We start from the raw sequence: 25,900 nt of genomic DNA, 5'->3' as shown, positions 1-25,900 counted from the left end.
CACTTTGTGTTCATGCTTCATTCTGCAATTACTCCTTAGATTAAAATAATCAGAAGTGCTCGTTAAGCTTTCAGGATCAGGCCCATTAAGTGCTTATCAGCAATATTGCGATAAACCGTGGGCAGAAACCCCATTTGACGGCCAGGTAAGGTGAAGGACAGACAGCTCTGCCACAAGCTGTGCAAGACTCGGTGCAGAACCACCTACCCTTGTCAGATCTGTTCTCATGCCAACCAAAGAGATTAGAGGAGGAGTTCATCCCCCTCCTGCCGGTGAATACGGTGCCGTCACCAGCAAATGGAGGAGAGGTGCTTGAGAAGCCATATAAAGGTTAAAATTCACCTTGAGTGTCAACTTGTAGACTGAAATGTGGAAGTCCAAAGGGCTCGAGTGATGCAGAGGGGAAGGGCTGAGGTGCAACCCCAGCATCCCTCCGGGAACTTCTGCAAGTGGGTTCCAGTTTGCTCCACATCGTGCAAACATTTTGTCCTTTGTGCAAATACTTTGTCCTTCATGCAAATTCTTCGTCCTTTGTGCACAAGGTGAATCCCGCTCAGTGTTCACGCTGAGGGCACGGCATCCGTCAAGCGTTGCCTTTGCCAGAGCTCCCACCGCACGCTCCGTGTGGAGCCGTGTTGCCAGATAATAGATGTTCAATTTTGCCCAAACCCCATGGCTGGGACATGGGTGGGCACTCCATAGAGTCACAGGATGGTTTGGGTTGAAGGGACCGTTAAATCTCCCCCAGTGCCCCCCCTGCCATGAGCAGGGACATCTGCACCAGCTCAGGTTGCTCAGAGCCCCGTCCAGCCTGGCCTGGGATGTCTCCAGGGATGGTTCATCTACCACCTCTCTGGCCAACCTGGGCCAGGCTCTCACCACCCTTCATTATAAACCATTTCTCCCTCATGTGACCTGAATCTCCTCTGCTTTAGTTTAACCCAGGCACTGCTGTCGATCCTCCCAGCTCGCTCTTATTTTAGGCACAGAATTTGGGGGCAAACACAGTGGCAAACCATTCGGTTCACGTTCCACCGGCTGCCCAGGCTTCCCAGTGAACCGGGCGCACCGGTTTTGGATTTCATTCACGTCGTGCCCGGGCTGCGAAAGGCGTTTGGTAGCGGGTGAGCACGCCCGGGTTCCTGCTCGCCACCGCTTGACTGTTCATTAGTTTCCTTGACATTGCACCACAGGGCTGAACATTAACTAGGACAAGCATTACTTTAAAATACGATGCCTTGAGCTTTGCTCTGTATTTCTGGCTTATCTCATGCAGCGCCAAATTACCGAAGAAAAGAAACTTCACCTGTATTTGTTCTTAGCAGTTTGCTGCAAGAGCATTTTACATGAGGAGATAGGAGAAATACGGTGAAAAGTCAGAATATTTGTGGCCAGGGACAATTTTCTGTCCTTGTAGTTATACGAAGTGTTAGACATTGCGTTTCCCTTCCTGTGTCCTTCCTCCTCCTCTCTGTTTCTCAGCCGTAAACCTGATTAATATTTGCTAACTCCCGAGGACGTGGTTTTGTAGCTATAGTGTTGTGAACAGCCACATATCCTGCAACACGTGGCCGTGCCGCATCTAATTCCACGGTATGAAACTCGCCGGGAGATGTGATTCAATGTAAGAGAGAGGAGCCGGGGAGCTTGGGTTTTGCAGTGATGTGTTACAGCAGGCTCAGGACATCCCAACAAACCAGAGAATCAAACAGATCCCAGCAAACAATGCTCTTCAGCCCAATAATAAGCAAGAAGCCATAAGCACCAGGGAAAATAACGCTAAACCTCGCAGCGCAGCAGATTTCATTGAAAAAACAGCCGACGTCCTGTTATTAATTTAATTAATGACATGCCAGGCGCAAAGCCGGGGAGCTTGAGAAGGGGCAGGTGGCAGCGCCTGGGGATCAGGGACATCCCATGAGGGTTTGGGGGTCACATCCCGGGAGGGTTTGGGGGTCACATCCCACCTCTCCCACCCCTGCACGTCCAGCGTGGGTTGTCCCCACGGTTGAGGCGCAGAGGAGCGGGCAGATGGATCGAACGCAGGGGCCGAGTCGTCCCTCCCATCCCCCCGCCTGCCGGGCTGCTATTTAAAGTATGAAGCAAATGCTTTTAGAAAAGATTCCGAGGGCTGGCCACCTTCCAACGTTAGTAATGTACAGTTGGCAGAACACGCGGTTTGCGGCTGTGGCAGCAACCTGACATTCATCTGCCAAGACAGCAATAAACGCAGCGGAGGAAGAGGCCAGACAGTTAATTTTTCAGCTTTTGTCCGTCCCACAAAAAGTTTTCTTGATTTTTTTTCTTTTTCAAGTTGAGTGGTTTGAGTTGCGGGGCCTGGGCTGTGTCTGTGGGCATTGCTGGCCGGGGAAAGGAGGAGGAAAGGCCACCGATGTCCCCTGGGCAGCACGGAGGTCAGCAAGGAGAAGGTCTCTCCAAGAGTCCCTCCTGGGCTCCTCAGGGCTGTGTGTGGGCCTCCCTCCTCTTGGCCTTCAGATGGACATTGTGCCCAGCACGTGGATGCTGGAGGTTCCCTCCTGGGATGAGTCTTCTGAGCATGAGCCAGCGTGTGCCCAGCTGGCCAAGAGGCCACAGGATCCTGGCTGGTACCAGCACTGGTGTGGCCAGCAGGCCCAGGGCAGTGACCGTCCCTGTGCTGGGACCTGGGGAGGCCAAGAAAGGCCTTGAGGTGCTGGAGTGAGTGGAGAGAAGGGAACGGAGCTGGTGAGGGGCTGGAGCACAAGTGTGATGGAGCGGCTGAGGGACCTGGGGGGTTCAGCTGGAGAACAGGAGCTGAGGGGAGACCTTCTGATCTCTGAACTGCCTGAAAGGAGCTTGGAGCCAGGGGGGGTCGGGCTCTGCTCCCCAGGAACAAGCGCCAGGAGCAGAGGAAACGGCCTCAAGTTGCCCAGGGGAGGTTGAGGTTGGATGTGGGAACAATTTCTTCCCCAAAGGGCTGTGGGGCACTGGAACAGGCTGCCCAGGGCAGTGCTGGAGTCACCAGCCCTGGAGGGCTGGACAGACGGACATGAGGTTCTCAGGACATGGGTCAGGGACAGGGGTGGGTTAACAGTTGGATTTGATGAACTTGGGGGTCTTTTCCAACCAAAGTGATTCCATGATTCTGTTCTGCTGCGGAACCCCCGCTGTGAGATGGAGCTGATGTCCATCCATTATGTGCAGGTTAGCTTTCTCAAGGTCAGTTTAGTTCAGAGAAGTGCTGCTGTGGTCAAAGCCCAATGGATGGCAGCAACCTGCACAGCTTTGCTGCTCAACGTGCATTGCTTTTTGGCTTGTAGGGCTAGCAGAGGTGGTATGAAGGCTTTTAGAAGAAGCCGCCAAGGCAGCGTGGTGGAGATTTGATGGAGTCAGGAGGCCGCAGGACAGGGAGGAGGCTCAGTTGCCACCAGGAAGGCAGCTGATGTGTGGCTGCAAATGTAAAAATAAGTCCTGTTGGTCATACAGCAAAGTACAAAAATGAGTAGAGATGTTGGAAAAGCTGCACTGATGTGCAGATCACCACATGATGGAATGCCTGATGTCTACTCTTCATAGAGGCTGGGGTCACCCTTGCCCCAAGGAGAGGCAGAGCCTCAGCATCTAGCACTCCATGACACCACATTCTGTAGGCTCTGGAAAAGTATTTCTCTTTATGCCCTGGAAGAGCTTTTCAATGAAACACCCAGGTTTTGGGATGGCGATAACCTTTCATTTATGGAAGGGGCGATGAGCAGTGTGCAGGGATCTGATGGAAATGGGAGCCAGCGGAGGAGTCATAGAATCACAGGATGGTTTAGGCTGGAAAGAACCTTCCCAGCTCCCCCAGTGCCAGCCCTGCCATGAGCAGGGACATCTTCACCAGCTCAGGTTGCTCAGAGCCCCGTCCAGCCTGGCCTGGGATGTCTCCAGGGATGGTTCATCTACCACCTCTCTGGCCAACCTGGGCCAGGCTCTCACCACCCTCAGCACAAACAATTTCTGCATCATGTACGGCCTGAATCTCCCTCCTTTAGTTTAAAACCATCACCCCTTGTCCTATCACAACAGGCCCTGCTCAAAAGTCTTTCCCTATCTTTTATGTACTGAAAGGCACCTCATCTCTCCTGTAGAGCACCCAACCTTGCAAGTGTCCTTTTTAAGATGATCTTTTCCCCGAAACCCTCTCCATTGGTAGGCTTCTTTGTTTCCTTCCAGAGCAGGAGTATAAATCCAACACCGTAACAGAATAAATCACGTAGCATTGAGCTTTTCATTCCCCTGCATACAAACTCAAACAGCCGCAGAGGGTTGCCCTTGAAACAGCTCCGAAGGCATCACCGGTGACTCTATCACCGCCGGCATCCAAGGCACCTCCTTCCCCCATATCCCGGCGTTTGCTCATCGCTGACGTCTCTCCCGCTGAGCCGCCGTATGTTCGGCTTCTGCAGCAATCGGTGTGCAGAGCCGGCAGGTACCTGGTCCAGGAGCATCCGCCACACGGCTCCCGGCATCGCCAGGACACCTGGTGCGATGCTCATGTGTTTCTGCTCCTACGAGGTCCAAAATGCCCAGCAGATTTACTCCGTAGTTGCCAAAATGAAGGATTTGTCCTGTGTTTGCTTGGATTTGTACAACTTGGCTTGGTTCTTGAAGGACCCCAAGTCACTGCTTTGACTTCAGTACAAAGCTTGTTGTGACCATGGAGGGTCGTATGACCCTGTGTGTGGCACCTTCGGCCCCGGTGAATCCTGGCTTTTCTGTGCCCAATCTGCTGAATTTATTCTTATAGATGGATAAGGAAAATTTTTAAAAATCTCATCTTAATTAATGCCATTTTATTCTGTAATAATTCTACAGAATAGTGACCTGATTCAGGATGTTTTAAAAGGGACCTAGGTGAAGAATTAGCTTGCTTTCCCAAACGTTAATGTGTTAACCTGCACAGTTACCTTGGGTGGGGAGGAAGAGAAGGCTATTTCTTGAGCCTTTACTTTAATAATTTGAGAGGTTTCAGAGATAAGAGCATTTCTGTCTCTTGTCAGATTACACTAAAATTCCACAGCTTGTTCTTCTACTACATGGAAGTGTCCTCTTTTGGGACACAGGCTTCTTCAGGCAAGTCTGTGCTGCTTTGTCCATAGGGCACATCAGCCCAAAAAGAAGAGGACCTTGAATTGAAGACCACCCCCCATTTGGAAGTCAACCTACTTGAGGAAGTAATTATCCTTTTGGGTAAATACAGTAGGTTCATTAATTGAAGTATATGAAATAATTATTGATTTAGGCTGCTCTGTTGCACACAATCACTGGGCTGTCAGTGGCTTTCCTTTAATTAAGTTTCCCTGCTGTCTTGTCATATGCTTAGATCTGGCCCCGGATTTATTCTGTGATATACATGGACAGCTTTGAGCGTGTTGAGGTCGTGGGTCCTCAGTGGGACATTTGGAAGCCTCTTCACAACAAATGCTGAGGTTCTGCTTGGCTTTGGGAATGCCAACACATGATGATTTTGTTCTCAAAAGAGAACAAAAAAGCCTTTGGCTTGCTATTTAGCAGTGGTCTGGGAAGAGGCTTCTCCCACAGCCTGTGACAGCAGCGTGAGGTTCGGGGAGGAGAAGACATTGTCCTCGGGCACCGAGTCAAGAGCCCCTTCTTGTCCCAGCAGCCGAGTGATGTGGTACATGAGTAAAGATCATAAAATCACTCCCATAAAACCACAGAGCGAGTAGTTGCGTGCAGTGTGTGGAAGCTGAGCCGAGGCCCCTTGGTGAGCTCTGCCCCGAAGCAGAGGAGCCCGGTGCAGCCCAGTTAAACCAGCTGGTTTCTTCTGCCCAGCTCCAGGCTCCCACGGTACCCTCAGTCCACAAGGGTTTGTGCCGCAGCCCCTGGGCTCTGCATGGACCTTCATCAGCTTGGAGGAAATATCCAGCCCCAGTCCACGTTACTGTGTCTGCAATGGAGCTGGAGATCGCCAGTGCAGGAGGGGATGGAGAATTTGGGACCTTCCCCCTCACTTGGTTTTGTCTTGCCAGGATAATGTAGTTAAAGTCTTTAGTCTTTTTTTCATTTAGGATCTTCCTGAATTGTCTGCATATCCTTCTTTTACTGACGCCAATTCAAACGCATCTTTCTTGACGTGCATTGAATCCCAGGCAGTATTTCCAGTTTCTGGTTAAATTTCTCAGGTCCTTGGAGCTGCTGCCTCCACTCCGCTGACAGAAAGTACCTTCTGCATAACGTGCTCTGCCTTGTTTATCCTTGCATTTTATATTTTTGAATGCTCTTTCAGCTCTTCCTTTCCCCGTCTTGTAAGCCAGTGTCCTTTTGGAGAAACTGAACGTTTTACTGGGGGTTGGTGATGTCTCTGTGCAGCTGGAACCACCTCATTTCATCAAGCTTATTTCCATTTTGGATAGTGTTGGTGTTTGACAAGTGGGCTCAAAGCAGGGTCAGCTCTGGGATCGGCCCAGGCTGCTGAGGGCTTTACCCAGTTGGGCTTTGGAAGCCCCTAATGATGGAGAAGCACAAGTGCAACCTGCTCCAAGACTTGGCTGGTCTCACGATGAACAAGATTTTCCTCCTGTCCCACCTGAACATCTCTTGCTTCACTTGCACCCATTGCTTCTCATCTCACCATGATGAGAACCTGGCTCCAGCACCTCCATAACTCCTCTCCAAGAGGAAATGGCCACAAGTTGTGCCAAGAAAGGTTCAGATTAGTTATTAGGAAACATTTCTTCATGGAAAGGGTTGTCAGGCATTGGAACAGGCTGCCCAGGGCAGTGGTGGAGTCACCATCCCTGGAGGGGTTGAACAGATGTATAGATGAGGACCTTGGGGACATGGGTTAGTGCTAGATTTAGGTTGTGGTTGAATTTGGTGATCTTGAGGGTCTCTTCCAACCAAAATGTTTTTACGATTGTTGTAGGCACGGGCAGGCTGTCAGGTGCCCCTGAGCCATCTCTTCTCCAGGCTGAGCAAACCCCTTCCCTTGGCCTCTGCTCTCAGGATCAGTCCTCCAGCCCTGACCATCTTGGTGACCACCACTGAACTCACTCCAGTTTGTCTTACGCTGGGGTCCCAAAACTGAACGCAGTGTGCGATGGTCACATCGATGTGGTGCCCGGGCTGGACATGCAGATGGAGCAGGTTGAAGACAGGAGCCAGTAGCCGCTCTACCAAGTACTGGTTGCCATCAGGAGAGCCAAGGGGAGAGAGGTCCCAGGGGATCTGGACCCTGGGGATGTCCTGCTGCATTCCCACATCACATCTGAGCTCCTTCCTTGGTGGCCTGGAGACCTGCCCAAGGTGGGTGTTGCTGCCAGGAGGACATCACCACCACCTTTGCCTTGTGTGAAACTGAAATTGAGAGAAACTACAGGATTCAGAGAATTCAAGTGTAATTTTTGGTCACTTTCATGTGCTGAGTCAATACGGAGATCCTCCCGTGGACCCACAAGAGGACACTCATGAAGTGGAAGAACAAGTTGTAGAGTTTTTGCGTAATCAGAAAAGAGATGGAAACGCCATTGCTTGGAAAACTATTAAAGCGAAGGCTCAAGAAATAGTCTGAACTCAAAGCATCCCAACTTTAAAGGCCAACAATACATTATAAAGAGAAGCTTAGGTGCAACATTTGAGGTTTGACTGAAGAACAAAAACGAGCGGCAGAACGGCAGCTGAGGAGCGATATAAGTGGAAACGTCTCTTGGAAATGGAGTAAATGAAAACCGCTTTAAGGGGTTTACATTAATTAAAGGATTTTTTTTTTTTAATTAATTAAAACCACATTAAGGTTTGTGTCAAATCTAAAATTAGATTGGAATGTCTTCAGGCTACAACTGTCAGCCTGGTGCTGTAGTCTCCTCTTCAAATGCATTGACTTTTAGCAGAGTTACCCTGATTTCATTTGCTTCAAGGGAGGTCAGAAAAGGGGAGTTTTGCTTTGGCAGGCTCCGGGTTCCTCCACCTTCATCCCTGAGGTCAGGAAGGACCTTCTTGACCAACGGTGCTGTCTCTTGCAGATGGGAAAACTCTTTCTTCATCCCAAATCTGGTGGTTGGGTTGATCTGATGGAGCTGCTTGTGCAGGGAGGGATTGGCACCACGTCCATCCCGTCTTGGTGGCCAATCTTCCCCCATTTGTTCGAGGGCTCCAGAGAAAGACAAACAACCGTGCCCTGGAGGGCACATGAGACGCCAGCGGGGAGGGGGAATTCCTCCTTGGCTTCCATAGGTGCCCCCTGAAAGGCCTCAAGTGTGGGGCTGCGCCAAGGTAAACAGAGAACAAACACATCGAGTCCTTTGAGCTGTTTAACTTCATCCTTCCAGGAATCCTTCTGAGATCCTGAAGAGCATGAAACCACCTGCTCGGTTTGGGTGGAAATGAGTTTCGGATTGTTTCTGTGCCAACGTTGCCCTTTAATTTGTTTTTTTTTCTTCCATTTGGCAATTATGACTCTTCCCTAATATATTTTTATGAAGTTGTTGCTCTTGTTCTCTACCTTCACTTGACTTATCCGACAAACCAAGCTCTCTTAGGACCTTGGTGTCAAATAGTTACACCTTTCCTTTCATCAACCCAACAGCTCTTTTCTGTACTTCTTCCAACTGAAGTTGATTTTTCTTGAGTGAATTGGCCCAGACTGACATGATTTTTCTTACCAGATCTTAGCAGTAGCATTAAGTTGTTGCTGGTACCACCCGTGGTATACTGGTGGTAACGGTGGTTATTTGTTCTTGTCACCTCCATTAAGCCATCTCCAACTTGTAGCCAAAGCTCGTGTTCTTGGTGGATGAGTGCATGACCTTCAAGTAGTGGAATCTGGGAGAAATTAGCACAGTTTAGCAGAGCAAGTGGGTAGTTTTGTTACCATTTGGTCTTCTTTTCGGTCAACCCACCCTTGAGCTTGTGTGTGTTTTGACCACCTTACGTTGGGTGCCAGAGGAACACTGGTGACCTCCCCTCATCTTGATGAAGCGCCTTTATTCTTAAAATCGAGTTTCGTGGAGCTTTTGGGGAGTCTCTGCTACATCTCAGTGCCATCCAACATCTTCATGGATGTGAAAGGATGTACAAAATTATTCAAGAAGACATGGAGATCTTGGAAGCGAAGGCAGCCGGTGTGAACTTGGGGTGCGATGGAAAGCAAGGTGGGCTTCTCTTGGGTGACGTTACGTGTGGGTGGTGGTGGTGGGACAAAACTGGAGCCTAGGCTGGAAGGGGATTGCAAAATCCAGAGCCAGAGGCTGGAGAAGATGTCTTGCAGCTTGAAAGGTTGAAGAGCTCTGTTGAATGTGTTTGAAGGGGGACAAAATGGAGTGGGGACGTGATGGTGATGCTATAAACACTAGGAAGAATGGGAAGTGCTGGCTGCTAGAGAGGTTAACCTTGATGGCTTTGTGGTCTTCAGGAAGTCAGACTGGCCCATCTCTATAAATCTGAACATTTTGATTCTGAAAAATGCCTCGAGAGTGAAATTCCCACCTACAGCAGCAACTTGTGCCAGCGCAGAGTCGGGGCGAGAATCTTCACTTTGCTTCCCGAGCATCCGCCTGAATCCCTTGCCCCACATTCCCTCCTACGCCCTTCCCGGGATTGAAACCTCCCCGTTATCAGAGTAATTAATTGCACCTCGCGCACGAGGGGTGACGAGTTTGCTGGGGCGGGTGTGGGGAATTTCACGCCTTCCCCTTCTCCGCAGTTCGGTTGCGAGGTGAAACGTTAACCAGATTGCATCCCGCGCTCCCCGCAGACGTTGGGAAGTCTGTCTCTGTATCTTCTGGAATAATCTGCTTTCTATCAGGGATTGATTTCAGATACAAGCTCCCCCGGGTCAGTACTATAAAAATCTCTGCCTGTGCAGCAGCACCGGGGAGCATCCCCTCTATATGTTTATTCTATGGAGCCGTACCACCTACAAAGCATGTCAATAAGATTCGCATCCCTGCCCTGACACTTTTAATCTAGCTGGCAACTTAAATATAGAGCAAGGGGAAGGGGAGGCTGCTAAGAATTGCACAGACCTCTCCAAACGGTGCCGTTATTTTAACAAGTGAACATTTGGTTATTACATCCTCAAGCTTTTAAACATCTCACACTGTCAAGAACTAATAAATCCTTTAGCACCTCGCCGTAAGAAGAGGATCTGATAGGATGTAACAGGCGTGGGGATCATGCGGGAAGTCATAAACCACCTGTAGAAATCACTCCTCCTCCTGCCTTCTGCTGCTTTAGATTCGCTTTTTTTGACTCCTTTTTTCTGTGTTTTTTCCCTCGATTCAATCTCATTTTTAAGAGAGTTCGGAAAGGAAGAGGAAAAACATCCCCTTTTTTTCAAACCCTTTTTGTGGCCCTTCTTGCCCTTTGTAGAGATGGACAAAACCTATTTGAAGATTCGTCTTCCCCCCGGGATGGCACCCGGGCAGGATTTTGTGTCCTGGGAGCTTCTCCTCCCTCTGCTCTGGACTCTGGTTCGTTTGGTTGATGATCAGCAGTGGGTTCGTGGATCCCATGAGCTCCATCCCTTTGGGTGCAGGAGCAGGATGAGCGAGGCCCATCCCACGTCTCTTCTAGCAGCCGTGTTGGAGGCGTCTCATCTGACCTAGTCCCATCTAAGAGGGGTTTCAGAGGCAAACTCACCCTAAAGCATCTCTGCAAGTGCCCATCTCATTACTGACCCATGAGAGCGGCTGGCGGTGCGAGCATTGCCATGCCTAAAAACCAAGAACTAACACCATAAACCTATTTTCTTACAGGGAAAAAAACCCCATACTTGGAGTCAGCAATGCAAGTCTGACTGTTTTCATTTCAGATCTTCCCCTGAACAAACTTTTCTAGACCTTAATCCTCCTAACGCTCCTGTGAGCAGAGGAAATAAAGGGAGATTTGTACAAGGAGATAATGGCTTTTATTGTGCCGAGTGCTGTGGTTGGGCAAAGCAAACAAACTTGCCGGGACATGAGCGTGAGAGACACAGGAACCGTCTCGCTCCCTCCGGGGCCACTTTATTCCCCGGTGCCCGGTTGTCGAGCTTCTCATCTGGCTTCTTCTGCCTCCCCGAGCCCCATGATTTCATCCCGGGGGGTTTGGTGGCACTTAAAGCCTCACCAGAGCCTTGGGTAGAGAACCAACAACGCCATCTGGATGGTTTGAAATGATACTTCTCACCGTTCCTTCTGCCCTTGATTATTTGGGAAGTCCGCCTTCCAAGACAGGTTTTCATTCATTAATTAAACCTCCAGTCTCACGTAATTACTTAAAAGGAGCCTATAACAAAGATGGGGACAGACTTTCAAGCAGGGCCTGTTGTGACAGGTGATGGTTTTAAACTAAAGGAGGGAGATTCAGGCCAGACATGATGCAGAAATTGTTTGTGCTGAGGGTGGTGAGAGCCTGGCCCAGGTTGGCCAGAGAGGTGGTAGATGAACCATCCCTGGAGACATCCCAGGCCAGGCTGGACGGGGCTCTGAGCAACCTGAGCTGGTGCAGATGTCCCTGCTCATGGCAGGGGGGACTGGGGGAGCTGGAAAGGTCCCTTCAACCCAAACTGTTCTATTATTCTATAACTACCCTTTAACTCGTTAAATCCATATTACAATGAGCAGGGTTGACGAACGCTGGAGTGGTGGATCAGGTTCTCCAGTCTGGTGTTTGCTCTGGGTTTGGTGCAGCTGCTGTGCTAAGACAGTGAATTATGTGCGTGGACACTTTCTTATGGGAGCAGGGAATAGTTTGGACCAATCCAAGTGTTGGAAATAATGGATTTGGTCCTTAAAAAATTAGTTGCAGGTAGCTGCACCTTGTTCCTAGGCGCAGAACTCCATCACATGAGTCTCTGCAGTATTTTCCAGGAAGGATGGATGTTCAGCCTGGTTCCTTGCTCTCTCCCAGGTGCTCTCCCATGTTGGGATAGTGAGCAACCAAGGGCTCTGCCTTCGTGTACCCACTGGGAACATCCAGCATCTGGTGCTGCACCCACAGTTCTGTAGGTGATGGTTGCACTGGAAGAGTTAAAGTTCATTTTGGAGGTGAGGTCCTCTTGAGGAGGCTCTGTGCAGATCAACAAGAAAGCCATCAGTCTTCACCGGTGTGGCTTGGTCTGTCTTCTCTGGGTGGATTCCCATTCCAGGAGGCTCCATGTTCTCTGGTGGCTTCCTATACCACAGGGCTCCTTCTTCTGTGGGTGGCTTCTCATACCAGGAGGCTCCATCTTCTCTAGGTGGCTTCCCTTCCCATGCAGCTCCATCTTCTCTGGGTTTTTTTCCACACCACACGGCTCTGTTTTCTCTGTGTGGCTTCCCATACCAGAAGGCTTCATCTTCTCTAGGTAGCTTCCCATACCATGCAGCTCCAACTTCTCTGGGTAGCTTCCTGTACCATGCAGCTCTGTCTTCTCTAGGTAGCTTCCCTTGCCAGGTTGTTCCATCTTCTCTAGGTAGCTTCCCATACCACGTGGCTCCATCTTCTCTGGGTGGCTTCCCGTACCACATGAGTCCTCCTTCCCTGGGTAGCTTCCCATACCATGTGCCTCCATCTTCTCATCTTACCCCAGGTTCCAGTATAAATTGGGGAATGACCTATTAGAGAGCAGTGTAGGGGAAAGGGACCTGGGGGTCCTGGGGACAGCAGGGTGACCATGAGCCAGCACTGGGCCCTTGTGGCCAGGAAGCCAATGGTACCTGGGGTGGGTTAGAAGGGGGTGGTCAGTAGGTCAGAGAGGTTCTCCTGCCCCTCTGCTCTGCCCTGGGGAGACCACACCTGGAATCTTGTGTCCAGCTGTGGCCCCTCAGTTCCAGCAGGACAGGGAACTGCTGGAGAGAGTCCAGCGCAGCCACCAAGATGCTGGAGGGAGTGGAGCATCTCCCGTGGGAGGAAAGGCTGAGGGAGCTGGGGCTCTGGAGCTGGACAAGAGGAGACTGAGGGGGGACTCATTCCTGGGGATCAAGATGGAAAGGGGGAGTGTCAGGAGGATGAAGCCAGGCTCTTCTGGTGACAACCAGTGATAGGACAAGGGGCAATGGGTGCAAACTGGAACACAGGAGGTTCCACTGAAAGAGGAGAAGCAACTTGTTGGGGTGAGGGTGGCAGAGCCTGGCCCAGGCTGCCCAGGGAGGTTGTGGAGTCTCCTTCTGTGCAGACATTCCAACCCGCCTGGACACCTTCCTGTGTAACCTCATCTGGGTGTTCCTGCTCCATGGGGGGATTGCACTGGATGAGCTTTCCAGGTCCCTTCCAACCCCTGGCATTCTGGGATTCTGTAGCTTCCCATATCACGTGGCTCATTCCTTCCCATCCCCATCCCCCAGGGGCATCTCACAGCCAGAGCTGCATGTGCACCTACTGATCACACTCATGCGCACGTGCTCCATCCACCCTTCAGTTCACTTACGCCACACCACAACATTTCCCATGGCCTCCAACAGATCCCTTTGGTGCAAGTCGATCCCCGCCATGGCTGCAGATTCCCAAGCGTCCCTTTGCTGCCGTGGAGGGGCAGGTGGGAGACACAAGGAAGTCGGGTTGGAGGAGCGGGCCTGCGCTCCCCCCTCGCCGCGCTTGAGCTTTGCATTGTGCTCACACGTTGGCCAGTGGCTCCTCGCCGGTGCCGTTCGCATCTTGGACGTGCCCGTGCAACTTGAGCATCGAGCTGGTTTAACAGTTGACACGAGTGAATTTTTAATATGAAGTTTTCTTGGACTTGAACATGCAGGGCTTCAAGTTGCTACGTCTTGAGAAAAGACAGTCTAATTCTTTGCAAAATTAATTAAGTCGGATCGTTAAAGTGGTGTTGCGATGTGTTTTATGCCTGCAGGAGGAGAAGGAAGGCTATGCCAGGGCTGCATTAAAATCGGGGGGGGAGATGCTTGTAGCCCTTTCTCATCTCTGCGGATTTGGCCGTGCAGAGGTGACACAGTTTTTGAAGGAATTAGATTTGAGATTAAAGTTTTTTCCTCCCTTTATTCCTTCCCCCAGCAAGATGGAAATGTTCTACCTGCCTGATCTCAGCGTCGACTATAAAAAAGTCTCGGCTCCTTATGCCTGTTCTCTCCTGTCAGCATTCAGCGCTCATTAATTTTGATTTCGCTCAGCACCATATAATTTTTCCTGACATTGTTCAGACAACCAGCCTTTTTTTACTTAAGACATCTCGACACTGTTAATGTTTAACTCTAAAAGGTGTGAAGACAGAAAGAAAAGCCCTTTTCCTTCTGTTTCATGGCAGCGCGCTTTCCTCTGAGCCCTTCGCCACTGCCCAAGGGTTTCATCAGATGCAGAAAGACAGAGTTTTCCATATAAACTTTGCCAAAGTGTTGTTTGTTGATCGGAGCAAGGAGTGGTGTCTTGGATCTTAACCTGTACTCCTGGTGCTGTTGTACACTGATGGTACATCAGGTCTACCCGGAGTCCTTCAAGAGACCCACCAGTTGGTCAACCACCATGGGGCGTGAAACCACTATCGGTTGAAGCCAACTCTGGTTGCTTTTGGGTTATGAGCGTTCATGCGGCGTGTTATGGCAGCTCAGAAGATGCCAATGAACTTCTTAATCCACTCCAGGAGGAGTTGCAGAAGCGTTTGTGGTTGTGCATTGCGTTTCTTCAGCTGGAAAATGGGAGTGTTAATGGGGATTAATGTCTTAGGCTCGTTAAAGGGAACCATGTGTCTTGTCCGTCCTCCCTGAGGTCCTCACTTGGAAGGATGTCACCGGTTGCCATTTGGTTGAGTGCGTAGGAGTTGGTGAGGACGAGGGCAACGCTGGAATAAGTTCTTTGCAAATTATAGTAAGGGTCAAATGGGTTAAAACAAGACTAGGGATGTATTTGCATCGTGGGGTCCTGAGGAACTTGGTTGTGCCTGTTGCTGGTTAGATACATATTTCAAAAAATAAGCAAAAAGTTTAAAAAAGCCAAAGAAAATTCCTGCCCTCAAAATCTTTATCGTCTGTGTGGGAGAAGAGGGGAAATACCAGCTGGAGAAGCAGCCAAAACGGGTGAGCAGCCCATAGCCACGTGGAAGGTGATCTGGGCGAAGATGTCCCTGCTCATGGCAGCGGTTGGACCGGATGAGCTTTAAAAGTCATTTTAACCCAAACTATTCTGTGATTCTGTGATTCTAATGTTGCTTGATCATGGGATGACCAGGCTGAATCCCCGTTACAGAGTTGGATTGTTGCCTGTCAGGAGTGTCCGTTTCTTGGGGATGGTTGTAGATGTGGTGGAGGTGGCTATAGCCCTCCTGCCAATGGGACCTGCCACCAGCTCCATATGGCGAATTGCACCAAAGCATCATGAGATGTTGTCCTGGTTCTGAAATATCCGTGTTGAAGGGTTTTTCGGGCAAGTGGAAGGATAAGTCATTGCTGCATTTATGTAGACGCTGCCCTGTTGTATCTTTCTCTCAGGTGGTTTAAAAGCTGCCTTGAAATCACTGACCTCATTATAAATCCAGCGTCCCACCTGCGAATCTATGCTGGCAGATGAACAAGTCTGTGTGGTTTCATCCTTTTAGGATTTGATGGTGTATGCAGTGGTTGGAGAGGTTGGTATCTGCTGAGACCAGCCCTGGGCTTTAGTGCGACTTCCCAGTGCCACCATGGGCTGGTGAGGACAGGCTCTTGGCAAACAGCTCTGAGAGTGTTAGATGGAGCCGTCATAGAATCATGGAATCATTTTGTTTGGAAAAAACCCTCAAGATCATCCAGTCCAAACATTCCCCACCCCTGGCATTGCCCCATGTCCCTGAGAACCTCATGTCCGTCTGTCCAGCCCTCCAGGGCTGGTGACTCCAGCACTGCCCTGGGCAGCCTGTTCCAATGCCCCACAGCCCTTTGGGGAAGAAATTGTTCCCACATCCAACCTCAACCTCCCCTGGCGTAACTTGAGGCCGTTTCCTCTGCTCCTGGCGCTTGTTCCTGGGGAGCAGAGCCCGACCCCCCTGGCTCCAAGCTCCTTTCAGGCAGTTCAGAGATCAGAAGGTCTCCCCTCAGCTCCTGTTCTCCAGCTGAACCCCCCAGGTCCCTCAGCCGCTCCATCACACTTGTGCTCCAGCCCCTCACCAGCTCCGTTCCCTTCTCTCCACTCGCTCTAGCACCTCAAGGCCTTTCTTGGTGTGAGGGGCCTAAAATTGCCCCAGGATTGGAGGTCCAGCCGCCTCAAGGAGAGACAGAGCAAAAGAGAGAGAACAAAAGCTGGTTGAGTGCTGGCTGTGGAAGAGGGATAGCGACGCCCCCAAAAAACCTCAAAATTAGACTCTATCTTAGCATAAAAATTTTAAATGGATCTGGCAAAATCACCCTGAAAAACACCTTTTTCTTTGCTTTGTCTGTAAGGAGAGCATGAGGCAAGTAGCTCAGGTCTCCATCAGAGATGTCCCATGTTCCATGGGGTGGATCTCACCCCGGTGTCCCAGGGTGACCTGGCGTCGCAGTTGGGTTTGTCACCAATAGACCAACCCAACGGGTGGTGTAAAACCGGCGAGCGCAGGGGTCGAAAGGATCCCAAGATCTGCTCTTCTGCTTCTTGCGCTGGTATTTTCAAGCTCTGAACCTCACAGCTTGTATTTTTCCACATTTTTTTTAAAATTCATCGATCAGATAATTTCCTTCCTCCCACTAGTATAAGAAGTTACACAACCCAAGAGCTGCTGATTTCCATACAGTGTTTTGGAGGAATCTGGTATTTGTGGAAGTGAAGAAAGGAGGGCTCTGGGCTGGGTTTTCTGCAGCTGCCTCCGTGGGAATGTGCTGACGTTGAATATGGGGGCGTTGGGCAAATCGCAGCTTCCAATCTTGAATTTTGGTGTAGAGGAACCTCCAGCTCGGTGATGCTCCGAGTCTTTCCCCCAACACATCTCTCACCTCACAGACAGGGCTGGACACGCCGTCCTCTTCAAGTACCACTTAAAACCATGAAAAAAATGCCATTTCTACAGTCTGGTTCCACATTCCTGCATCAATGCCATTGTCGTCTTCTCCTCTCGTGGCTTTTTGAGATCATCTCTTTCCTGCTCCACTGACGGTGCACACCTTCTGCCAAGGAGTTCATTTTTATGGCTTTTTATTTTCCTGTTGGGTTTACGGGACTGGCGAACCCCGTAGTAGGCACGAGTTAATGGCCCAGCTTTCTGTCATGCTCTCGGTCCGTGGGTGCATTGAGTCTGTTCCATCTGATTTTAATTAACTGGAAATCAAAGCTGCTCATTTGAGAAATTACAGATGTGGATTGTCAGGTTTTTTTTTAATTGCGCATCTTTTAAAAATCACAGAATCCCAGAATGTGAGGGGTTGGAAGGGCCCTGGAAAGCTCATCCAGTGCAATCCCCCCATGGAGCAGGAACACCCAGCTGAGGTTACACAGGAAGGTGTCCAGGCGGGTTGGAATGTCTGCACAGAAGGAGACTCCACAACCTCCCTGGGCAGCCTGGGCCAGGCTCTGCCACCCTCACCCCCAACAAGTTGCTTTTCCTCTTTCAGTGGAACCTCCTGTGTTCCAGTTTGCACCCATTGCCCCTTGTCCTGTCCCTGGTTGTCACCAGAAGAGCCTGGCTCCATCCTCCTGACACTCCCCCTTTCCATCTTGATCCCCAGGAATGAGTCCCCCCTCAGTCTCCTCTTGTCCAGCTCCAGAGCCCCAGCTCCCTCAGCCTTTCCTCCCACGGGAGATGCTCCACTCCCTTCAGCATCTTGGTGGCTGCGCTGGACTCTCTGCAGCAGTTCCCTGTCCTGCTGGAACTGAGGGGCCACAGCTGGACACAATATTCCAGGTGTGGTCTCCCCAGGGCAGAGCAGAGGGGCAGGAGAACCTCTCTGACCTACTGACCACCCCCTTCTAACCCACCCCAGGTACCATTGGCTTCCTGGCCACAAGGGCCCAGTGCTGGCTCACGGTCACCCTGCTGTCCCCAGGACCCCCAGGTCCCTTTCCCCTACACTGCTCTCCAACAGGTCATTCCCCAACTTACACTGGAACCTGGGGTTGTTCCTGCCCAGATTCAAGACTCTACACTTGCCCTTGTTCTAGTTCATTACATTTTTCCTGCCCAGCTCTCCAGCCTGTCCAGGTCTCTGATGGCAGCACAGCTTCCAGTGTCACCACTCCTCCCAGCTTGCTCAGACAGAGCTGGCTGAGATCTTGGGGGTTCAGCTGATATCACCCTCCAAGAGGCTGTGGAAAGTGACGGGGAGATGTTGTGCCTGGTGCTCCATCATGTTTTCTAGGCATCACATCAACGTCTCCATCTTGTCCAGCATCCTTGGTACCCACAGGGGCACCCAACGCACTCTGGGAACGGCCTCGAATCCTCCTCGCTTGGGCTTTTTTGCCTTTGAGCTGTTGAATTTTGAATAGAAAAATCCAAACGCAAGGACTTTTGGGGCTGCTGTCACGAGAAATGAAGAATGAACATTGTGCATAGAAATCTGGGGTTGAAAACAAGCCCTTGGAGAGCGTGGGGCAGCGTTTGGGTCGCGGGGGCCTCTCCGTGGGGGTTTCCTTGGGGAGCAGCAACGAGCTCCTCGCAACTCCAGGCAAAACGCAATTTATTACAAATTTTTGCTCTGGGAAAGTGGAAACAATTGTTCTGATTTTCTATGTTCATGACGTTTCTCAACAAGACCGTATTTTGTAGTTTTTATGTTCTGTTTCAGAAGACCCACATGCAATATATTGTTTTTCGGATACTCCTTTCCCATTTCTGGGGAAAAAATAAAAGGCATTTCAGCTGCAAAATTTTACATGAAGAGCAGAATCAGACAGCTGGTATGATTTTAATTGAAAAGATTTAAGAGATGGAGAAGATGGAGAGACGGGAGCGCTCGCCCTGGATGCTGCACTGGAGCTCCATGCGATGGAGCCTGCGGGCCGGGGTTGACTCCCCAAGACCAAGAGGCTTTGTCTTGTTGTAACACAACATGTTTTGGGTAAAACATGATGAGTTACAGTATTTTGGGGGCTTTTCTGGTCGTGTCCTCGAGCTGCGTGGTCGTGGTCTCAACGTTGCTCCGGGGAAGGTCTCTGGCCGTGGTCAGGAGGTCACAGCTCCTCTCCCCCTTTTCCCTACCTTAGGTGCTGGATTTCTCCCTGTTTTGGATGCCTGATTTTCTCCGGATATTGGGGATTTAGCTACAGAAGTCTGGAAGCAGAGGGAGGCGAGTGTAGGATGTTTTTGCTGTGCCCCGTGCCACCAAACTCGTGGTGGAGAAAGAGCAGATGACCCAAAAAAGGAATAGAGGTGACTAAGATGAACTGGGGAGGTTGGGAAAATAAAACATAATAATGCAAAGAGGGAAAAGAGACAAAGAAAGGGGAAAACACCAGTGACCCTGTACCTGAGTGGGCATTGGAGTGGTGGCACCCACTTGCCAAAGCCACAGTTTTCGGTTTTGCTCTATGCAATGTGGTTTAGGGCAGAGGGTGTGAGGCAGTTTATTGGGGGGGCCGTTTCTTGTAGAGGAACAGAAATAACAGTTTGCCTTTCTCATGTATGCTTTGGTCTCTTATTAACAAGAAGAAAGGACTTTGTGCGTTGATGTCTTCTAAAATCAGCGGAGTAAATGCTCCAAACAGATCGGCTGCTCATCCGCACACCTCGACTTGCTGCTGTCCCCCCGGCCTGGGCTGCTCCCCACTGTTTCAGCAGCTTGTCACCCCTCTGTCACCCTTGCTTTGCCGTCAGCAGCCTGTGGTACCCCCAGACACGGCTGGGGATGGGGAGAGTGGCTCATGGTGATGCCCAATCTGTTCCCATTGCTTTGTGCTGCTGGGCATCACTTCCAGCATCAGGGCACCTGAGCAGATCAAAATAGTGTGGCCAGCAGGCCCAGGGCAGTGACCGTCCCTGTGCTGGGACCTGGGGAGGCCAAACCGCAAATCCTGGGGGCAGTTCTGGGCCCCTCACGCCAAGAAAGGCCTTGAGGTGCTGGAGCGAGTTGAGAGAAGGGAACGGAGCTGGTGAGGGGCTGGAGCACAAGTGTGATGGAGCGGCTGAGGGACCTGGGGGTTCAGCTGGAGAACAGGAGCTGAGGGGAGACCTTCTGATCTCTGAACTGCCTGAAAGGAGCTTGGAGCCAGGGGGGGTCGGGCTCTGCTCCCCAGGAACAAGCGCCAGGAGCAGAGGAAACGGCCTCAAGTTGCGCCAGGGGAGGTTGAGGTTGGATGTGGGAACAATTTCTTCCCCAAAGGGCTGTAGGGCATTGGAACAGGCTGCCCAGGGCAGTGCTGGAGTCACCAGCCCTGGAGGGTTGGACAGACGGACATGAGGTTCTCAGGACGTGGGGCAGGGACAGGGCTGGGTTATGGTTGGGCTGGATGATATTGAGGGTCTCTTCCAACCAAAATGATTCTGTGTTCCCACGATTCTATGAGTCTATCACTCCCAGTCTCGCTGTGCTTTAGCAGCATCCTCTATCCCTTTCCATCCCTTCTTTTCATCCTGCAAAGAATCAGCTGCTTCAAGCCAGGATGTTCGTGTGGCTGTGGAACAGCGAGGCTGAGCTGGAAATGTCACCTCTTCCCACACTGAGCTTGGCTGCCCGGGCTGGCACGGGACAAGATTGTTTTCAAAGCATCCGTGGTGTTCCCAGGCACCACAGTGGGCATCAGGTATCTGCGGTATCTGTCGGTGGTGTTGGGTGACCTGCTTATAGCACACTTATCTCACCATTCAAATCCAATGATATTTTTGGAGCAGCAAGGACCCCACGGTTATATAGACTCCAGAGGCGCCTAGATATCTCTCTGGATATCAGAAAAACAGGGTGTATTTTGAGGAATGCATTTAAAATAGCTCCTCTATGCAAGAAAAAAGAAAAGGCTTTAATGACATTTGCGGCCATGAAGTTCCAATGGGGGCCGCTGGCGTGCCTGGTGTTTATTGTGCGATGGGAATTTACAATGCCCGAGGCTGCCAACGCTGGATCCCCACAGCCTCAGCAGCAGCAGCGCCGGGGCTCGTGTCGCTCCCATTGGTTTGTTTTCCTGTGGATCTGTCTGTCCAGCTTCATAATCAGATTACGAGCTCGGGGAACTGGGAATTTGCTCTGTGTTTGGCTGCATTGAGCGCAGGGGATGCCTGGCCCGCTCCCCAAGAGCATCAACCTGTCGCCAGCCGCAATTAACGCTGGAAAAATAGCAATCAAATTGAGATGAATGGGTTAAGGTGCAAACCAGCGGTTTGCTTGTCGTGTATTCCTTGGTGCTCGGGATGGAATAGCTAAAGAGCTGCTTTAAGGACATGAACTGAAGATGCGCTGATGCTGGTGCATCTCTGGGATGTGTCAGCTCGGAGAAGACGAGCAGGATTTTTAAGGGATTCATCTGCTCCTGGATCCTGGTGCTGCAAAGGTGGGAAGGAGAAGAACTTGTGTGGGAGGGAGATGGTGCCAGCGCATCGTTCTGATCCTCCCAAATAACGGGCAGATGAAGCTATTGCACTGAAACACGAGGAGGATCCTGCAGCCCAATTAGAGGATTAGGGCTGAAACCTGTGCATCACCTTTAAGTGCATCAATTTATTAAGAGTATGGAAGTAAAAGCAGCCATTTCTCATGCTGTGGTACCCACCAGCTCGCGTGGTTTTGGGTGTACAAGAAGTTTTTCCACGCCTGGAAGGGATTTGGGTGTCTGCATCAGGAGGGTGCTGCTCCTTCACCATTTAACCGTCGCCGCTCAGAGGTGGGTTGGGTGGGGTGAACTCTGGTTTCTGCTTGAAACAGGGGAAACTGAGGCCTGTGGGGACTCAATAAGCTGCTCGGGGGGTCTGTAGCAGGACACAGGGGTCAGGGATTTTAGGGCTGAAGTCAGACTGTTGCTTGAGCACCCAAAATCTGTGCGTGCTGGAAAGGGGGTGCCCATTGCTTGTTGGTTTTGGGGCCACAAGAGCAAGTTTTGGGCAAACCCTTCACGGGGTAAAGGATGGAGTCGGGAAGGAGAAACACCCAAAGTGAGCTTGAAGATGGATAAAGATGTGTCAAGTCCTGAGAGGACGCAGAGGTGAAGAGTTTAAAGTGCCACATCTGTGCATTTTGCAAATGTGATTTGATGTTGAGTAATAAACTTTGCATCCAACATGCTGCGAAACAGCAAATGCAATTTAGCTTTTGCTTACGGACGAGTGGGGGGAACAGCTGCCTTGGTGCCACAATGATGAGAAACGGAGACCAACGTCGAGAGGGATGAGCAGGAAACCTTCAACAGTCCTAGAAACCTCTCAGCTGTTTATTTAATGGATATTTATCCCAAGAAAACATCTCTTGCCCTCTGGGAACTTTCATCGGCCTGGTTTGTTGGTACACAAAGACATTTGGTTGATAAGCGTGTATTTATTGATGCACAGGCGGGTTTCCAGGTCCTGCGCGAGGCACGGGGCGTTGAGGAGCCTTTTCCCTTGTCCTGCTGTGTTCACAACTTGCTGCCATCCCTCTTGAAACCAGTTTGGGTGATGTTCCTCCTCCAGCTCCCCCCACCGCACACGTGTTTGGTCCTTGGGTGTTTGCTGAGCATCCCCTTGGTTTCCCGGCAAACCCCGGGATGTTATTTCTGCAAGGATGGGGCCACATCGCCCTGGACCCATTGTGCACGAATCACCAACCGCATCCCACGCCCCCCATCTTTCTTTATACCAACAATTAACAGTTATACAGAAAGAACACAGCTTCATTTTCAGCTACGAGGCTGAATTTGTGGTGCCGGTACCTGGGAAAACCTTGTAAATGGTGTAAAATTAATAAGGGGACCACATTTCAAGTCATTTTTTGGCTTCCCACAAAGAGTCTTCTTCATATTTAATCAGAGCTGCCTGTGTGAGCCTGGACCACGGATGCTTCGGGTCTCCCGTGCGGTTTTGCATCCTGCACAGCTGATAATTCCCATTGCCCCCCCGGCTGTCCCCAGGACCTTGCCTGTTCGTATTGCGGAGCAAAACATCACCGGAGCAAAAAGCATCTGCAGTCTGAGGTGTCCCTGCTTTCCTCTCGCTACGTAATGCATGATTAACGAAGCAGGTATCCTCTCCATTAAGATTTAGCTCCCACTTGCCTCTTTCTGCTCATATTCTGCCCAAATGGCGTAATTAAGCAGTAATTAATCTCTTTTCTGCAAATACATCCATCGCCCCAGAGGCGCCAGCTGTCCAGCCATCGGGGTTTATTTTCACCTGTGTCCCGTGGCGATGGGGACAATGCTGTCCCTGTCACATCTGGAGAGACGAAGGGATTTTCCATGGATGTGGATGTAGAGGAGCAAACAAATCCTGGACAGGCTGGAGAGCAAGGCGGAAAAATGAATGAAATAGAACAAGGGCAAGTGTAGAGTCTTGAATCTGGGCAGGAACAACCCCAGGTTCCAGTGTAAGTTGGGGAATGACCTGTTGGAGAGCAGTGTAGGGGAAAGGGACCTGGGGGTCCTGGGGACAGCAGGGTGACCATGAGCCAGCACTGGGCCCTTGTGGCCAGGAAGCCAATGGTACCTGGGGTGGGTTAGAAGGGGGTGGTCAGTAGGTCAGAGAGGTTCTCCTGCCCCTCTGCTCTGCCCTGGGGAGACCACACCTGGAATATTGTGTCCAGTTGTGGCCCCTCAGTTCCAGCAGGACAGGGAACTGCTGGAGAGAGTCCAGCACAGCCACCAAGATGCTGAAGGGAGTGGAGCATCTCCCGTGTGAGGAAAGGCTGAGGGAGCTGGGGCTCTGGAGCTGGACAAGAGGAGACTGAGGGGGGACTCATTCCTGGGGATCAATATGGAAAGGGGGAGTGTCAGGAGGATGGAGCCAGGCTCTTCTGGTGACAACCAGTGACAGGACAAGGGGCAATGGGTGCAAACTGGAACACAGGAGGTTCCACTGCAAGAGGAGAAGCAACTTGTTGGGGTGAGGGTGGCAGAGCCTGGCCCAGGCTGCCCAGGGGGGTTGTGGAGTCTCCTTCTGTGCAGACATTCCAACCCGCCTGGACACCTTCCTGTGTAACCTCATCTGGGTGTTCCTGCTCCATGGGGGGATTGCACTGGATGAGCTTTCCAGGGCCCTTCCAACCCCTGACACTCTGGGATTCTGTGAAACAGCCCTGAAACCCCAGCCACATCATGTCTCCCTTGCCCGCGATCACCAGCTTTCTCACATCCCACTTGCCACCTGCCTTTGGCTGCTGGATTTACTCTGGATTCCTCGGAGAAGCTGCGCGTCATGGCTGGCGCCTTTTGGGGGAGTGCGAGATGAATAACAGGGCCCTCTCTATGAGCTTTGGGGTTGTTTTGTTTGTTTGTTTTCCTCAAAGGGATTATTCAGCAATAAGAGTTTTCCTCAGCAGCATCACCCGCTCCGTGTCGGATGCTCTTTTCCCATCCCCAGCTGCCCAGCATCCATGATATTCCCCGTATATCACTGGTTCGAGCTGCTTTATGTTTCCTCCAGCAGGATCCCTTTGGCACATCGTGTTCTCTGTGAATTCCTCCCAGCGGGTTCGTTTTCACAAAGTGTTGTCCGAGAAGTTCCAGATCAAATATTGTAAACTGGATATACCGTTTCCTTTTCAAAATGTTGATTTTGGATGTCTCTTTCTGCCTAAGATGGATTTTTCCTTCCTGCTAGCGGTAGATGGTGATCGAATGAGTGCTTTTATTTTATAATAATGAATAAATAGTTAGAAATGACATTATATCTTCACAGGACTGAGGGATGAAATGCAAACGCTGGAGTTTTTTGGTGCACATCCTGCATTGCCTCTTAGTATTTTAGAATCATAGAATCGTTTTGGTTGGAAAAGACCTTTAAGACCATTGAGTTTGATGTTAATCTCACGCCGTCAAGTCCACCTCTAAACCATGTCCCTAAAAACATTATTATAGGCAATAAATCAGTAGTAAAGTGACTTTTTTGTTGCTAAACCATCCCTTTTCCTTTGCTACAGAGAAAGCAGCTGATGATGAAGTGCAGAAGTCCGACATCTCATCCAGCAGCCAAGGCGTGATTGAGAAGGAGTCTCTGGGACCTCTTCTCCTAGAGGTGGGTGCTCAAATGTGGTTGATGCTCCAAGGTCCCACTACTGCCCTAAGAAAGTGAAATACAGAGGAGGAAGGCAACGGGGATGGAGTTGGGATGCTCTAAACCCAGCTGCATCCCTGGCCTAAGTTGCAGTTAAACTGATTCTAGTCCTTCGCGTCAGCAAGTGTGTTGGAAAGTGAGTCTTGATGGAATGTGGACTTGGTTAAGTTGAAGCTGTTCTGCGTAACTTCTTAATATCAGCATTAAAATATTGAGTTGCTTTTGGTTTGGAGGTGAGTTGAGTCTTGTGGTGGGTGGTTTTCAGCAGATCTGGATCTTCCAGTGCTCTGAAAAATAGGGAGGATGAGGAGGGCGCTTCGCATTTCTGTTGGCATGAATAAATCAGAAAGAATCCTGTCTCAGGAGGAAGGTCCAAGTTGGACCCGATGGGGTATGGAGAAGGTTTTTATATCAGGGTTTTATAATATCCAGGCCCCAGAGATAAACTTCAAATCCAAAATGGCTCAACCGGTGATTTCACAGAATCAGAATCATCAGTTTCTCAGGGGGTGGTTGGGTTGGGGGGGTTGACGATCACCATCCTGCATCCGCCTTCTTGCCTTGAACCCACCTGAGAAAATTACACACTCGCAACCCAAAAGGAAGTCACATCTGATTCATTTAATTAACTGTAAGAGCTTAATTGCCGACATGACACAGCCCGATGATTTACTCTGCGTTTTCTGGTGGGAGCCCAAGAGCTGAGAGGTAAAATAAGGCATCGTTTTTGAGACAGAAAACCAGGCTGGGTTTCAGGATACCTGGGGAGAGAGATTCCACCCCCCCAAGTCACATTTTTGGCCTCTTCTGCATCTCCAAAAGATGGCAGGGTCGCATTTGTGGAACGGCTGGAAAATGGGTGCTGGAAACGTGTGGGTGGAGTTCAGGGGGAAT

At 50.5% G+C, this 25,900-nt stretch overlaps 1 protein-coding gene across 8 annotated transcripts in view; it reads left to right on the top strand.

Annotated features, from left to right (window-relative positions):
* The window catches only part of NCOA1 (nuclear receptor coactivator 1), a 189,314-nt gene that overhangs the window by 125,220 nt on the left and 38,194 nt on the right, over nucleotides 1-25,900 (top strand). For all 8 annotated transcript variants that reach the window (XM_065055538.1, XM_065055534.1, XM_065055540.1 and 5 more), the window contains one exon: nucleotides 24,873-24,967. In XM_065055538.1, the coding sequence (XP_064911610.1) occupies nucleotides 24,873-24,967 (95 nt within the window). The remainder of the gene's footprint in view (nucleotides 1-24,872; nucleotides 24,968-25,900) is intronic.

This window comes from Columba livia, chromosome 3, assembly GCF_036013475.1.
Source record: "Columba livia isolate bColLiv1 breed racing homer chromosome 3, bColLiv1.pat.W.v2, whole genome shotgun sequence".
NCBI classification, from domain to species: domain Eukaryota; kingdom Metazoa; phylum Chordata; class Aves; order Columbiformes; family Columbidae; genus Columba; species Columba livia.
Note: the sequence above shows the minus strand (reverse complement) of the source record. Positions and strands in the feature narration are given on the sequence as shown.